The 15,718-nt window shown below is 40.6% G+C and overlaps 1 protein-coding gene and 1 long non-coding RNA gene across 5 annotated transcripts in view; one reads left to right on the plus strand and one right to left on the minus strand.

Annotated features, from left to right (window-relative positions):
* The first annotated feature begins 423 nt into the window (after positions 1 to 423).
* The window catches only part of LOC144038104 (protocadherin-15-like), a 113,258-nt gene continuing 97,963 nt past the window's right edge, over positions 424 to 15,718 (plus strand). For both annotated transcript variants that reach the window (XM_077550271.1, XM_077550270.1), the window contains exons 1-2: positions 424 to 735; positions 14,708 to 14,867. In XM_077550271.1, the coding sequence (XP_077406397.1) occupies positions 14,726 to 14,867 (142 nt within the window). In that variant the 5' untranslated portion in view covers positions 424 to 735; positions 14,708 to 14,725. The remainder of the gene's footprint in view (positions 736 to 14,707; positions 14,868 to 15,718) is intronic.
* Positions 3,583 to 15,718, minus strand: part of LOC144038110 (uncharacterized) — a 105,244-nt gene continuing 93,108 nt past the window's right edge. Inside the window, exons 5-6 of one of the 3 annotated variants that reach the window (XR_013289148.1) lie at positions 4,062 to 4,174; positions 3,583 to 3,776 (exon numbers count right to left, since the gene is read on the minus strand). This is a non-coding gene — a long non-coding RNA (uncharacterized LOC144038110). Of the gene's footprint in view, positions 4,175 to 14,676; positions 14,790 to 15,718 lie in introns of those variants that run through there. The other 2 variants (XR_013289147.1, XR_013289149.1) reach the window with 2 other exon arrangements.

Genomic DNA, 15,718 nt, shown 5'->3' on the forward strand with positions numbered 1-15,718 from the left:
TAAACCTGCCTATGGCTTTTTCCGATGTGTATTAGCATTATGCTAGCTGGGGCATTTACCTGCAATTATCAGTACACTGCACATGCTTCTTCCCTTGCAGTAATTAATAATCATTTAAGAGTGAGTCTGTCTGTCTGTCTGTCTGTCTCGGTGGTGCAATAGCCCCGTCAGGAATCTGTGTATCCCCAGTTACGCTCCTCCAACATTTTTGATATTCTACAATATATTTAGAAATTATTTTCTCAGCCCCCTCTCCCCGATGCATCGGTCGAGCCTCTTATAGACCTAGAAAAAAATAAATAAAAAATCCTGGAGCTGTGCCTGCCCTCTCTCTCCCCCCCCCCCCCTCTCTCTTTCTCTCTCTCTCTCCACCGCCCTCCACTTGCTACCTCCTGGCTCCGGTTGTCAAAGCAGAGGGGGGAACACAAGAGAAGGTGTCCTGTTACTCTGTAGCACAGCTCGAGCACCCTCCGCTCTAAAAGAAACCGGCAAAAGGATTTCCACGCAACCAAAAGACACACTCTTCATTCCGTGCTAGGAAGTGTGCCCCCCCCGCCCCTCTTCTTGTTCTGGGAGGAGTCGCTTCGCACCCGTGGTCACGCAGGCGTCCGGATGACTTGCATGGATGTTATTTGCCGGATTGTCTCCCGGGTGGCGCGGGGCCCATGCGGAGCCGCTGACGGCGCGCGGAAAAGTGGATGTTAACCTCATGGCTGCGACGAGGAGGATAACGCGGTGAGTGGAGTCTCGGCGCCGCACTTCTCCCCTCGCGGAAATGCGCATTCCGGATGGGAGATGCGAAACTATTGGCGCTGAAGTCACGGCAAGTGGGGATTCGGGGCTGTCCGTGGTACTGAAAAGTGACGTGACGAGAGCTATCCCTGGTGCTGAAAACGACCAGACGCGCTTTTTATGCAACAAGATGCCTTATGTACCTTTTTTTTTTTTTTTTGTGTCTGTTTTACTTCCACCGCATGACTCCAACAAGTGTATTGTATGCGGAACGAAAGCCCACTTTCCACCTTCTTTTTTTTTGAGGGGGGGGGTGGGGGTCTCTTTTCTCCCGTGCGCATGTGCATGTGTGTGTTTTCAACAAGTAGGCAAGCGGGAGTGTGCGGCCGGTGCGAGTGCAAGCCGGTTACCTCACGGCAGCCGGTGTCTCGGATTAGGAAGGAAGGGAGAGTCATCCGATTAGCTAAATGAAGGCAAGCTGTCGCCGCCTCCTGCTCGTTCGCAATCGCAGTGCACGGCCGCGGGGAGAAAGTCAAAGGTTACCAGTGTGTGTGTGTGTGTGCGTGAGATGGTGGGCATACAAACAAGTGGCCGTTTGTTTGTTTTTCCACGTTGTATGTTGTTATGAGAAAGAGGTTAACTCTTTGACTGCCAAAAACGTTAAATAACGTTTAGTAAAATCCTATGGAGGAGTGCCAAAGACGTTAAAAGACGTTTGTTTCAAAACAGAGGTGAAACTAACCATTTTCTATTGTTGATTACTGAAAAACGGAATAAGGTAGAAACAAACTTTTTTTTCTGATGAAAGATGAGAGTACAATCTTTCATTTGGTAGTATGTGTGTTTCCATAGTCCAAACACATAATTTTCTATGGACCTTGAAAGATCAGTCAAAATGCTTAAAATCGGCTGGCACCCACGGCATCCCTTTTCTGAAAACGTCTGGCAGTCAAAGAGTTAATTTATTGATCGATATGTTGATCAAATTCACTTTACGGATGGCTAAGTAGGTTGTTAGATTGATTGGATTATTGATTGAGTTCAATTCAGGCAAATGTAGTTTGTGGAAGGCGATGGTTGGTTGATTGATTGATTGAATCGGTTGCCAATCAATAGATTATACTTTTCTGATTGAGAGCTGGACCAATGGACAGTAGATACTGTCCATCAATTGATTAACTAATGTTCAGGATCAACGGACAGTTGACGGTATTGATTGACTGAATTCATCTTATTGATGGCTTATTAGGTAGGTAGAAAGATTGAATGATGTATTAAGTAAGATCATTTCGCTGGACAGAAAGCTAGATAACTATTTTGATTAATGGATTGAACATGTTTTGTTTGTTTAATTTAAAAAAAAATATTATTATTATTTTTAAACGTGTTAATATTATGGATCGATGGATGGACACAGCTGTGGACAATTTGATTTGATCGATGGATTGGCATTATTAAACTGGTGAGTGCACAGGGGACGCGCTGTTGATTATGAGTAATGTTCATGTGTCATATTACACGTTTGGAAGAAACACAGCGGGTAGAACACTCTGGCATATAAGAAGCTGATTGGTAGTACACAAGGGGGGCGGGGCTAAGACAATCTCATCACAAATGTAAACCAGCATCAAGTGGAAAATCAACAGCTCTGACCTGATATATGATGAGCACAAGTGCTAATGGCTGACAAGCCTAATATGGTCATCGTATTTTGACATCGTCTCCTTGTGCGTGTGTATATTTTTTTGCATTCAAGTGCGCTAGTGTGTGCGAGTAGAGGGTCAATCAGACGGGATGTGTTAGTCCAAGCTGGGACACGTCCATGTCTCAGCATGTCAAAGCCTGTTAGTCATGCCGGATGACAGAAGCTGCAAGTTTCAGGTTTAAATGGCGGCCGCCGCTAAAGTGCTTAGACTGGCAGTTTGTCCTAAAAGCGACGGCGCCGGAGAAAAAGTTTGATGGATGAAGAATACTTGAGTGCATTTTCAGTCACGGTGTGGTTCAAGCAGGAAATGAGCTTTTTCCGTACGTGTAATTATCTTTAATTAAGGCAACAGCAGAGCGACAAATCAATATTTTGAAATGAGATCGTTGCGATATTGCAAATTTTGTCTGAAAAAACGTTTTCTCGTAATATTACGTTTTTCTTGTAAATAAAAAATGATATTGTGACTGTTATTGACTTTTTTCCCATAAACAAAGAAAGACACATAACTTTATCACCATATTAAACTTAAAATATGACTTGAGAAACTATTTTCTTGAGGAAAAAGAAGCACATTTATTCTTGCAATATTTGTGATATGACTTATTTAAACATTTATTATTTTATAAATCTTTTTTTTGTTTGTTTGGCCAAGGTAATATTATGACTTTTTATATATATTTCCCCCCCCCCTTGTGCAAATCAAAATGTATTCTGTAATATAATTTTTTTTCTTCAGGGGAAAAAATACAAATTAATTCATATAACTTATATTTCACATAAAAATATAATTTTATTCCTGTGATATTTCCTATTAAAAAATGACGTTATTATTGTAACATTAAACGTTTATTTTCTTAACTTTTCTTCGGTTCTAACTTTTTGTTTTTGTAATGATATTAATGTCAACTAAACACACATATTAATTCTTGTGTTTAAAAGGATCATTTGGTTTCTTTTTTTATTTTAAAATTAAGAGCAATAAATGACTTAAGGAATGAGTTCCATATGCATGGAAATTTGAAAGAACAATAGAATAATAAAGAATATGCCATCTTAATGACACTTTTACATTCATCAGGGGAAATAAAAAAAAGTTGAGTTTTTATTGAAACTTTCACACCTATCATTTATTTCCCAATTGCTTGCTAATGTACACACATCATGATTAGTAAACGCAATTAGATAAATCCCATGGCGACAGGAAACTTCTCTTTGGCACTAACGTTGTGAAGAATGCAAAGTAACATGGGGCTAATTAGCGGTGTACCCTTTCCAAAATGGGAAATCTTTCATTTTTATGGCGGAAACGGGATCACTTGATGGCGTCTGGGGTCGACTGAAAAATAACACAATTCCCATGAAGTACGACTGGCGGGCACGTTAGGAGGGGGGGGGGGGGGCTGAAATCAATCTTGCGATTTTGACGCTTCAATTCTTAATGAGGGGCTGCCATTAAAAGTGCCGAGAGGATTTCAAGCGCTGCCGTTAGCTCAGACGCTCACGCAGACGCTAATTAAAAAAAATAAAAAAATAAAAAAAACGTTTTCTGGACTTTTTTTTGCAAGTGATGTTTGGTCTGAGAATGGACATTGATGGAAGGCAGTGTTGGCCACGCACGCACCTGCACTTAACCTCTGGCTGCGCTCACTCCTCTTCAGCCTTGTGAAGCTCTGACGTGATGTTAAAAGAAGACTGAAAGGCAGCCATTAGTGAAGCTCACTCAGATGGAAAATTCTGCAAAAGGAAGCACAAGAAAAAGTGTACATTAAACTGCGACTTAGTAAGATGCTTCAATTTAAGTCATTTTCATAGAAGAGGATAAAAAATGTACTCCTGAATGCTAACCGTTAGCATGTCAGCGGTGTTTTGCATTGTTTGTTAGTGTAATTCAATTTAAGTCATTTTCATAGAAGAGGATAAAAAATGTACTCCTGAATGCTAACCGTTAGCATGTCAGCGGTGTTTTGCATTGTTTGTTAGTGTAATTCAATTTAAGTCATTTTCATAGAAGAGGATAAAAAATTTACTCGTGAATGCTAACCGTTAGCATGTCAGCGGTGTTTTGCATTGTTTGTTAGTGTAATTCAATTTAAGTCATTTTCATAGAAGAGGATAAAAAATGTACTCCTGAATGCTAACCGTTAGCATGTCAGCGGTGTTTTGCATTGTTTGTTAGTGTAATTCAATTTAAGTCATTTTCATAGAAGAGGATAAAAAATGTACTCCTGAATGCTAACCGTTAGCATGTCAGCGGTGTTTTGCATTGTTTGTTAGTGTAATTCAATTTAAGTCATTTTCATAGAAGAGGATAAAAAATGTACTCCTGAATGCTAACCGTTAGCATGTCAGCGGTGTTTTGCATTGTTTGTTAGTGTAATTCAATTTAAGTCATTTTCATAGAAGAGGATAAAAAATGTACTCCTGAATGCTAACCGTTAGCATGTCAGCGGTGTTTTGCATTGTTTGTTAGTGTAATTCAATTTAAGTCATTTTCATAGAAGAGGATAAAAAATGTACTCCTGAATGCTAACCGTTAGCATGTCAGCGGTGTTTTGCATTGTTTGTTAGTGTAATTCAATTTAAGTCATTTTCATAGAAGAGGATAAAAAATGTACTCCTGAATGCTAACCGTTAGCATGTCAGCGGTGTTTTGCATTGTTTGTTAGTGTAATTCAATTTAAGTCATTTTCATAGAAGAGGATAAAAAATGTACTCCTGAATGCTAACCGTTAGCATGTCAGCGGTGTTTTGCATTGTTTGTTAGTGTAATTCAATTCTGCATTTTAATAGGACAATTTTGACTGGGGAGTCCAGAAAACTGTCCTAGTCTCCATCACATTTACACAGGTTTCTGTTTAAACATGCACCCGTTGCTCTTTAACTCATTTGCTACCAAAAACATATAAATACGTTCTATTTTAAATATGACCATGCTCCCAAAGACTTATTTACATGTTTTTTTTTATGCTTTTCATGCTAGAGCATACAAAAGGTTTTGATGCAGCCTCTGAACTGAAGAGAATGGTTGAAGCAATGGTAGTTAATACAAAAACGACCAGCAGGTGGCTTGGCTGGAGAGTATAAGAGATCAACCAGGTCCATGTTGCAAAAAGCTAATTTACCCACAGTTTTAAACATATTTGTAAATAATGATGAAACTTAGCTATATTCTATTGTGAATTACTGCAAAACAGAAACAGATACAAATATACTTTTTTTTTTACTGATGAAACAAGAGATCGAATCTTTCCTTTGGTAGGTTCCGTATTTTTTATAGCAATAAAGCAGAATATTCTGTGAGCCTTGAAAAATCTGTCAAAATCCAGCTCCTTTTCATATATATTTTTTTTTAACTCCACTCTCACTTTCCATCTAACGGTAATATAAACAATGCTTTTCTACCAATTTTGGCACCGACTAATAAATGTAACTAATAGAAGCCTGTTTCTGTCTGCAGTTGGCAAATTAACACCCCCCCGGCCACTTTATGGCTACTACTGTAAATAGATGACATTAACGTGACTATTATTTCCTCGCTTTCTGTGCAAAAAAAAAGAAAAAAAATTGTGTCGCCTGACAGATTCAAGCTCAAACCTTTTAGGGATCAACAGAACTCAATTATTGTTAAGTGAAACTGCATTGACGGCCTGACTGCAGTGGTGATGTTTGCATTTTTTATCTTTAATGTTAATCATTAGGATAATGCAGCCTCTCTCTTTTTTTTTTTTTTTTTTTTTTTATCTGCTCCTCTCAACATTCATCAGGAAAAACCAAGTGACAGAGTGTCTTGCATCCTGCCATGGAGTCCATTTATCCATTTGGACACGCTTGTCCGCAGTCAAGAGGAGAATAAATGAGGTGCAGTTGCACCAAACGGCAGATTAAACAGAAGCCTTTGACAAGCAAATGTCGTCCATTTGCAGATTGCGGATCAGATTGGAAATGGACCTCGTCCAACTGCCCGGAACGGAGTCCACTTTGTTTTGGGATTCTTTTACTTTCACGTTTCCCCTTGTTGCAGCTACAAAGTCTCTGTCAGATATTTCTTAGGAAAATGTTCTTGATTTAAACAAACCTAACCCAACCCACAGCAAAAAAATGTTACTCAAGTCCCCCTGAAAAGAAATTTCGACGATCGCAATATTGTGGAGCGGCCACGTGTTAAAGACCACCGGAAGGCCGGACTGGATGTGTTCTAATTCCCATTTGTTGGAATGTGATTGGCTAATTCGGAACGCATCAAAAGCCCAGATAAGAAGGCGTGTACACTTGTGCAACCGAATAAACAGTTTATTTTTAATGCCTCTCAAATCTATTTTTTTACAGGTTAGAGGTAACTTCATTGGTGTAAAAAAAAAAAAAGTGCTTATTTGTCGACAATTATAGGGCATATCATATATTTATCTACGGGAAATTGTTATCCAGTATAAAACATCAACTTAAAATGTATATGCATTAGTAAGGACCTACTTTTAGTGTAATAACGTCGTCTTTTCAACAACCTCCATGTCAATATGCCTCAGGACTCTTTTTCCAAATGTTATTTTCTGATGTTTTGAATCCTTTTTTTTCTTTTCTTCTGGACAATCGCCACACCTCAGGGTGCCTGACTCATACTAATGACCCTCTCAAATGCCTGATGAGCAACACTCATCTTCCTTTTTTTGCAGCCAGTCCATTTAGAAAGTCTTTATCTCCCCCCCCCCCCCCCCTCCAAAAAGCACGGCCCTGCTCGTTAATCAAACACTTTGCACGAGTTGTAAGCTGTCACGGCGCATCCGACGTTGCGATGCTTTTACCGAGACGTTCTTTGCTAGTTTCCCTTCAAAGTGTCAGATAAAAACAGAAACGCTCAAGTATTTTTTGCGCATTAAAACACAACACGCAGGCAACACCGTGCTCGTTTGAAACGGATATGCAAAGAGCGACAAGTTGCTGGGTTTGACTTGAATTAATGAGAGATGCAACATTGTCTGCAAAAAAAAATCATCGGAATACCCCAAGGATAAGTAATTACAGCACACTTTACACACGCTTTTCAACATTCCCAAGCAACAGAAATTGCACTTTGTCTAGTTCTGAATCTGTCTAGTGCATCAATGCTGCTATTGATAACCTTTAACTCACTCACTCCTCAAAACGTATTTATACGTTTTTAATACTTTTGTCCCTCCCTCCCAAAAACGTATTTATACGTTTTTATGGGGGTTTTTTTTATGCTAGAGCATACAGAAGGCTTTCTTGCAGCTTCTGACATGAAGAGGCAGCTTAAGCAACGATAGTTATTACAAAGAACGGCCAGCAGGTGGCAGCAGAGTATAAGAGATCAGCCAGGGTCATGTTGCAACAAGCTCTTTTTGACAGTGTTTTTAACAGGTTTGTGAATAATGATGAAACTTAGCTATGTTATTGTAATGCTAACTGCTGCAAAACGGAAACAGATACAAATGTACTTTTTTTTTCCTGATAAAAGAAGACACTCTAATCTTTATTTTGGTACGTTCATGTTTTTGTAGCAATAGAGCTAAATATTCTGTGGGCTTTGCAAAATCAGTCAGAATCCAGTAAAACAGCCAGGAGCGAAGGGGGTTGCTTCAGTGAAAATGGCTGGGACTGAATGAGTTAAGCAAAATATATTTGTTGTGGACTGACACTATAACACTCACAAGCAAAAAAAAAAAAAAAAAAAAAAAACACTTAACATCATGTAACTTAATGCAGCTCTGCTTACCATTTACCATTTATTTTCATTTACTTACGTTTTGAAAAAAAAATCCACGTAACGTATTTGCATCCAACTGACTTTCATATTCCAAATTTATAAGTCTCGATCCTCTTTCCGCAAGCTTGATGAAATTTGACGGTTTCGCTGCCTGCATATTGTTTTCGACAGCCCGTGCAAAAGATTGGATTTACATTCAACAAAAACAACCAAGTTAATTGTTCCGAACAAGTTTATGCGCCTGTCGGCCAAAACGCGGCCGGGAATCTGCATAGCTGGCAACCAAAGCAGGAGAAGAAGCACCGAGTCAAATCAGCCTAACTTCTTCTCACGTCTCATCACAATGTTTTCATTCTCTCCCACCGATTTCCATTTGTACATCCACTTTGGACATTTGCGAGCGTAATGAAGACGTTGGATGCATGGAAATGTTTTTTTTTCATTTATCCACTCACAAAAGGAAATACAAACATGAAGCAATTAAAAAAAAAAAAAAAAAAAGATACCCTAGACTTTACCCCCCCAAAACGTATGAAATGGGTCAAAAAATTTTCTTGGGCCGCTTTTTGAATTAAAAGTTTACAAGTGTGTTTGAATCCCGGCGGGAGATTAAATGAGCACAGTTTTAATCCATTGTGGTAAAAAGTTGCGAGAGGCTGCCCCAGTTAAGTTATTCTAAGTAGCTTTCTCTCTGATCAGCGCCTCCCCCAAAACATCGGCAGTCCCCGGACCCAAATAAGAACGAATTAGCCAATATACACATTACTGTATATTCTACCGTTCAGCATCTCCTCGCTGGAGGCTGACGCATGATTTGACTTAAACTAAGAAGCAATCATAAGCTCGAAAATGTGGAGAATTGAAGTTAGGGACGCAGTTTGGTTATTTGGGTTTTATTTTCAGACGCAACGGGTGCTTTTACTAGCACTTGAAACTCGAGTCAAATTTATTTGTGTAACCGCAAAAAGCGGCTCATCAAGCCTTTAATTGACAGAGTTTAATGATAATGAAAATGAGGGGGGGGGGGGGTTGATACAAGAAACCTTGAGAAGGGATAACAGCAGAAAAGGTGAAGAGGCAGTAAAACAGGCCAAAATTCCGATGACAGCGAGTAAGGCGGTGTAAGAGGTTATTTGCATATTTTTTTGATTTAGTATTAGTTTGTTTCCCTTTTTAACTCTTTGACTGCCAAAAACGTTAAATAACGTTTAGTAAAATCCTATGGAGGAGTGCCAAAGACGTTAAAAGACGTTTGTTTCAAAACAGAGGTGAAACTAACCATTTTCTATTGTTGATTACTCAAAAACGGAATAAGGTAGAAACAAACTTTTTTTTCTGATGAAAGATGAGAGTCCAATCTTTCATTTGGTAGTATGTGTGTTTCCATAGTCCAAACACATAATTTTCTATGGACCTTGAAAGATCAATCAAAATGCTTAAAATCGGCTGGCACTGGGGACAACCCGTTTCTGAAAACGTCTGGCAGCGAGGTGTCAGGTGAAAGTAAAAAAAAAGCACACGGTTGAAATTTGATTGTGATTAAACAATTCGATGATACAGCTACCTTAATTTAAAAAAAAAAAACATATACCTTTTTAAAAAATTGTTTTTAAAGAATTGATATCAATATCTGTATCGGCGATACTGGCCTTTATTTACTTGGTATCGAATCCAAAATTTCCAGTATGGCACACCACTAGTTTTATTACCAGGCACTTCTTCCTTTTTTTTTTTACACTCAGTAAGGTTATTTTTCATTGGAGAGCATCCTTTTTATTTTATTTTTTATTTTTTACTACCACCGATGTGAAAGTACGAGTAGTAAAGACTCTTATTCACACTTGCGTAACTGTCAGCAAGGATTTCCACTCCAGATAGCAAGAAAAGAAATAAAATGCAAGTCGTTACCGCACTTTTTTTCCCTTTTTTTTTTTTACTTCATTGGAGAATACATCAATGTTTATCTCTGTAGGCAGGAGACACTGCAATTGTGCGCGTGTGCAAGTGGTGAGTGAGAGGCAGACTACACGTCAAGCCACAGTGTGTTAGCGGTGTTAAGTCTTGCCCCTGGCTGTGCGCGCGCACGTGCACGTGTGTGAGGGAGATTACAGTGCCGGTGCCAACTTCAAAGTGTCTACTGGTGTTGTGCCAGGTCAGCATGTTTACACAGGGGAGCGTGTTGTTGCGACACACACACACAGCATAAGTAGTCCACTTGCTAGCTCACACGAACAAACACACACCGACAACACAAATGGCCCCCCCCCCCCCCCCGGGTGCATTGGTCTTATCAGCGGTCCCAGTGAGTGAGGGGAGGCGTTTAATCAGGGGCAACTGGCAGCTGTCGGCATCAGACTGCTTCCACCGTCTTTCCTCTCGCTCGGCGCCGATATTGCTGGGCGCCACACCCGCGCCCTGGAAATGTCGGCGGAATTGGCCCGCCGGAGGCTCAGAATAGTTTGACGCTCGCGTGTTTTATTTACAAACGTTCTCCTCGAGCTGTGCGCAACATAGCGAGTTGCTCGCGACGCTCTGAATTAGTTCCCGTTCCTCATTTTTTGGGGATAGTCGACCTTTATCATGCTTAAAAAAAGACAAGGTTGGCGATTTAGCAGTATTTTTGCCCGATTTATTTACAGGTAACGTCAGGACGACAAAGGAGGAAACCTTAAAAAAATGTGATATTTCAAGTGTCACAAGCTTTGGGACACGCATGAGATTCCCGCCAAGTTATTAGTAAAGGATGTATCTGTGGTCGCTACACAACACTTCCAAATATGGGCACGCTGGCAACCGGGGTGTAATCGTCTTTCACACTAAGCAAGTGCAGAGCGAAAAGGGTGAAAATACAATCAGAGGCGGCAATTCCAGGTCCAGAAAGTACTACAAACCCTTCCACAGTTTGGCTTTAGCCCCTGATGCTAGCTAGCTAGCTAGCTCTCTAGCAGGTAAACGAGCAACAATGGAGCTAGCTAACGGTCATTGCCTTTGTTTAGTTGGACAGTTCTAACATAAGCTCGAAAAACTCTCAAGTCAGGTCACTTGTATCTCAAAGCACCATTGTGACCAATGGACACTTTTACCCTTGTTATGTGAGTGATTTACAGTATGTGTTATGAGCAAGTGGCATTGGACAGGCTCATTGTAAAGAGCAAAACTACACATCGGACCAAAAAAAAAAAAAAATAGACTTTAGTGAGATAAAGGCCTTGCTGTTGTGGTCTTTTACGAGATAAGAAGACAGATTTGTTTCTCTGCTCTTCATTTCTTCTCGCGTCTCGTCTCAACTCTGCTTTTGCTCCTTCCCCGATTGTAAAACCGCCACTTCTTCCAGAAAAGGCAACCTCGCAGCCAATTATTTTCACGTCATCAATTATTCGAGCGCGATCTCTGCCTTCCAGTTCTCCCTGCTCCCCTCCGTCATGAATATTCGACAGAGTTGTCAGTCTTGACGCCTAATTGCTCTTTGTTGCTCTTTGTCTGCCCAGCAACTTGACTTGCAGTTTGTCCGAATCAGAAAGGTGCTTTTGTGAATGATTTGTTTGACGTGCCCGCTGCAATTGTTCTTTCTGCTGCCTGTCAATTGTGACTGAACGGTTGTTTGCTTGTTTCAATAAAATAGCTAAAAACAATTTCCACATAGTGACACTTGTGTTTTACTCGTTCTGTAGGAGTGCACGTAATGGCCGCCAGAGGTCTTGATTAACTAATTTGCTCCCAAAAACGTATAAAAACGTTCTATTTTAAACATTGTCATGGTCCCAAAAACGTATTTTTACGTTTTTTATGCTAAAGCATACAGAAGGCTTTGATGAAGCCTCTGACCTGAAGAGGTTGCTTAAAGCAATGGTAGTTATTACAATAAACGGCCAACAGGTGGCAGCAAAGTATAAGAGACCATGTTGGGCCATGTTGCATCTTTTCCCCAGTGTTTTGAAAAGGTTTGGGAATAATGATGAAACTTAGCTATATTCTAATGTCAATTGCTGCAAAACGGAAACAGATACAAAGTTTTTATAGCTAGGAGCGAAGGCTTCAGTGAAAATGGCTGGGAGTGAATGAGTTAAAAAAAAAAAAGAGAGAGAAAGGAGCCCTAAAATAGAACCCTGTGGAACACCATATGACAGAGACCAAGGCTAACACAAAAACTCTTGCCTGCCAAATAGGATCCAAATCACTCTAGAGCGCTACACCACTAATGGCCACCTTGTGCTGACAACAAGCCCAAAAAAAGATTGTGGCCCACCGTGATCGCACCCAGTGTCATTTGCCAGAAGGATATCACTAACAACTCATGACAAGGCTGACTGTGCTATGCATCATCTTAAGACCTGACTGGAAAACTTTGGATGCAATGCAATCCGTGATTTATGGAATGAATGTGTTGTAAAGCGCGAGTAGCACTATCGGCAGATTTGTAGCCCAGTTCAGGTTGACGCCGTTTAATCGGTGCTGGCAGCAGAGAGGTGCGTGCCAGCCTGAGCCGCCTGGTCCAGGGCAGTGTGTCAACCCCGCGTCGTGGGAATTGGAATTAGCTCATCCGCCAATTAGTTCACCATGAGGATGGCAATTGGAATGTAAACATGATTATAACCAGAGCAGTGTAAGACTAAAGCTACATTTCCACCATTTTTTTTCACTTGTTAGAAGAGAACAGAATTTTTGATGTGAGCTATCTTAATAACACACAGTGACCCACATACAGTATCAACAGCGTCTCAGTCCATCTCGGCCCTCAAAATTGACAGCGACATCAGCGCCAAACTCAATCATTGTTAGACTTCTTATGGTGGGACAAATTGAAACCGGAGACAACATTAGAGGAGAAGTCAAGCGGCGGGAATGAGATGTGGGACGTATCGCCAGCCGCACAATTAGACCATTGCGGAAGTAATGAGGGGCAGAAAGATGGCGGCTTATCCGTGCGATCAAGCGTGGCGCACCGGTGGGGGAGCCATTCGTCATGGTTAGCCACGTAGCTGCGTCCCGAGGGAGAGTCCATACCGTGTGTTAAAATGAATGGATGGATGGATGTCATGTGCTGATGTAGCGGTTGTATGACGCAGAATACCTCACAGCTTCAAAGTAGCATGAGGACCCATCGTTTTTGAAGCGTTAGTTGAAAATATAATCGAGATTTCAACAGTCCAATTGATTCAGGAAAACTGGATGGAAATTCAGATAGAAAATGATCACAAAGGGACTAGCTAAATTTGACTTTTCAGTTAATTTGGATTAATTTGTGATCTTTTGATTGTGAGATTAACAGATTGTTGTAGCACTGACGTTAGCTAACATGCTAGCCAGTCTTGACATCTTCCTGACTCCGATTAGCTCTAGGCTAATGGCTTTACGTGACTGCATTTGTCTATTGTTGTGACTTAGATGACGATCATCATATAATTTGGTGTGATCAATTTATCGTTGCCGTTAAGATTGAATTCTCACATTTATTCCAAAAAAAAAAAAAAAACAGACGATGTGGGGAAAGACCAAAAGGTAATTTATCTGAAAATATGACATTGACCATATTTAGGCATTTATTGTTGATTTAAAACCTCCATATCTCTAATGAGATCGTATGCCTTTTGAATTCTAACAAAAGTTGAGTTAAACTGTGATTTCCAGACAACGAAGGGCCGCGGGCAGGAATTGATAAGAAATGGATTGAAATCATTTCAAGGCCGTGCATTCAGATTTTGTCAAAGCGTACCCGTTGGGTGACATGCTAAATCCTCTAAGTGGAACAAATAGAATTGGAAACGCCCTGGAAGTCACCTCGGCTGACATGACATCGCAATTCATTTAAATCTGAAAAATCTGGCTTTGGTTTTCAATTATTTATTGGGAGTATATTTCAACAAATATATATATATATATATATATATATATATATATATATATATTAATGTATAATACGGCAATTTGACACTTTATTGCATAATTTCCGAGCGGAGAAGATGCGTTATATGCTGCAATTTCTATCTTCCTTCACTCACCGTAGTCACATTTAGTTTTATGATTATGGTGTGATTGTTCTTATTTCGGTTGTTTTTGGCTTGAAATGCCGTCGCGCAGATTTCAACCTGCGACACTTCGTTTTGCCTCAATTGCTGAAGTGGCGCGGAATGCGCACTCGCATTTTTGTTCATTGTGCCTTTTGTGGCGGAGCGATAACAGACTGCTCGCATTGGGAAAAAGAAAGGTCCTTGGAGGCAGACGCGTGGAAATCCCACAAATTGCTCGAATTATTTCGGCGCCACTTCAAGTGACATCACCGCAACAAGTGTCGGCTCTGTTGACATGATGCTGCCGTGTTGCCAATTTGTATTCCGGCTGTTGAAAATATTCCAATTACAGCTCAAGTGCATAGAAAAGGCCAGGCGACATCATCGGAAATATTGAGTTAATGAGATATAATAGAAAGGGTGCTATATAAAAAAAAAAAAACTTTTATTTTGAGCTACTGCACATTCCACTTTCTACATTTTTTTTCCCCGATTTTAATGATTGTAACGACACGTTGCTTTCTCCTCTCCTCGCAGCTGGGCGCTGGGCAGAAGATGGTGGTGAAGATGGCGGAGACGCGCTTAATGGGACCCCTGTCACATGCCGGGGTCAAATGGCCTGGGAAAACGGGAATAGGAGTCGTTTATCTGCTGCTCTCGCTGCTGCTAACAACTTGTCAGGGCCAAGACACAGACGGTAAATATGGAGCCTTTTTTTTTTTCATGAATTCAGAGAATATATTGTACGTGTTAGATAATTGCTGATAATGGCTGCTTTAGAGCGCCTCGTTGTTTGGCCACGAGCGCATGCACGCCACGGGGAGAAGGCGGCAGGAGCGCGGGAAAGAAAGCATCGGGCTTGAGAGGCGCTATGTGGATTGGGGTGGGGCTGGCTTTAGAGCGCCCCGTTGTTGGGTGTGAGTGCAGAGAGAGGCCGAGGAGTCATTTTATATGCTTGCCGATTTATTTAATTATTCAAATTAGGCAGGGTTGTTAGTAAAAGTCCTTTCTGTAGTGTATCAAATTTAAAAGATGTTTATTTTCGCTTTAGGTGTGAAACGAAGAACCCGAGCAAAATGAATACATTTGGAATAAATAAATATCCGCATAAAATGTTTTGAGCAGAAAGAAAAAAAAAGTCACCGACGGTGGCGAAGCTCAGCGCGATACCCGCGAGGCTCCATTTGTCAGAACATTAATATTACGTTTATCGTTGGGTCCTTGAGATTTATCTGCTTGGCATTTAGCCGACACGAGTGCGCTGATATTCAGCTCGGGCCACGTAGATGTGAGCATCAAGTGTGTGCGTGTATGCAAGTGCGAGAAGAGCTTTCATTTCGTTTCTCGCCGTCCATTAATTCACAACTCCACTCAATGCCTACCATGATAGCACGGATACACCTCAATTTAGTCCCACTTGACGTGGTCTTTAAAACGGTGTTTGCAGGGATGGATTCTGAGGATGACCTAAATACGGTACAGTTCTGTCTCGAGATAAAAAAAAAAAAGTAGAAAGAAAGAAAAAAAATAAAGTAACAGAACTTTTGC

Source organism: Vanacampus margaritifer, chromosome 18 (assembly GCF_051991255.1).
Source record: "Vanacampus margaritifer isolate UIUO_Vmar chromosome 18, RoL_Vmar_1.0, whole genome shotgun sequence".
Classification (NCBI taxonomy): domain Eukaryota; kingdom Metazoa; phylum Chordata; class Actinopteri; order Syngnathiformes; family Syngnathidae; genus Vanacampus; species Vanacampus margaritifer.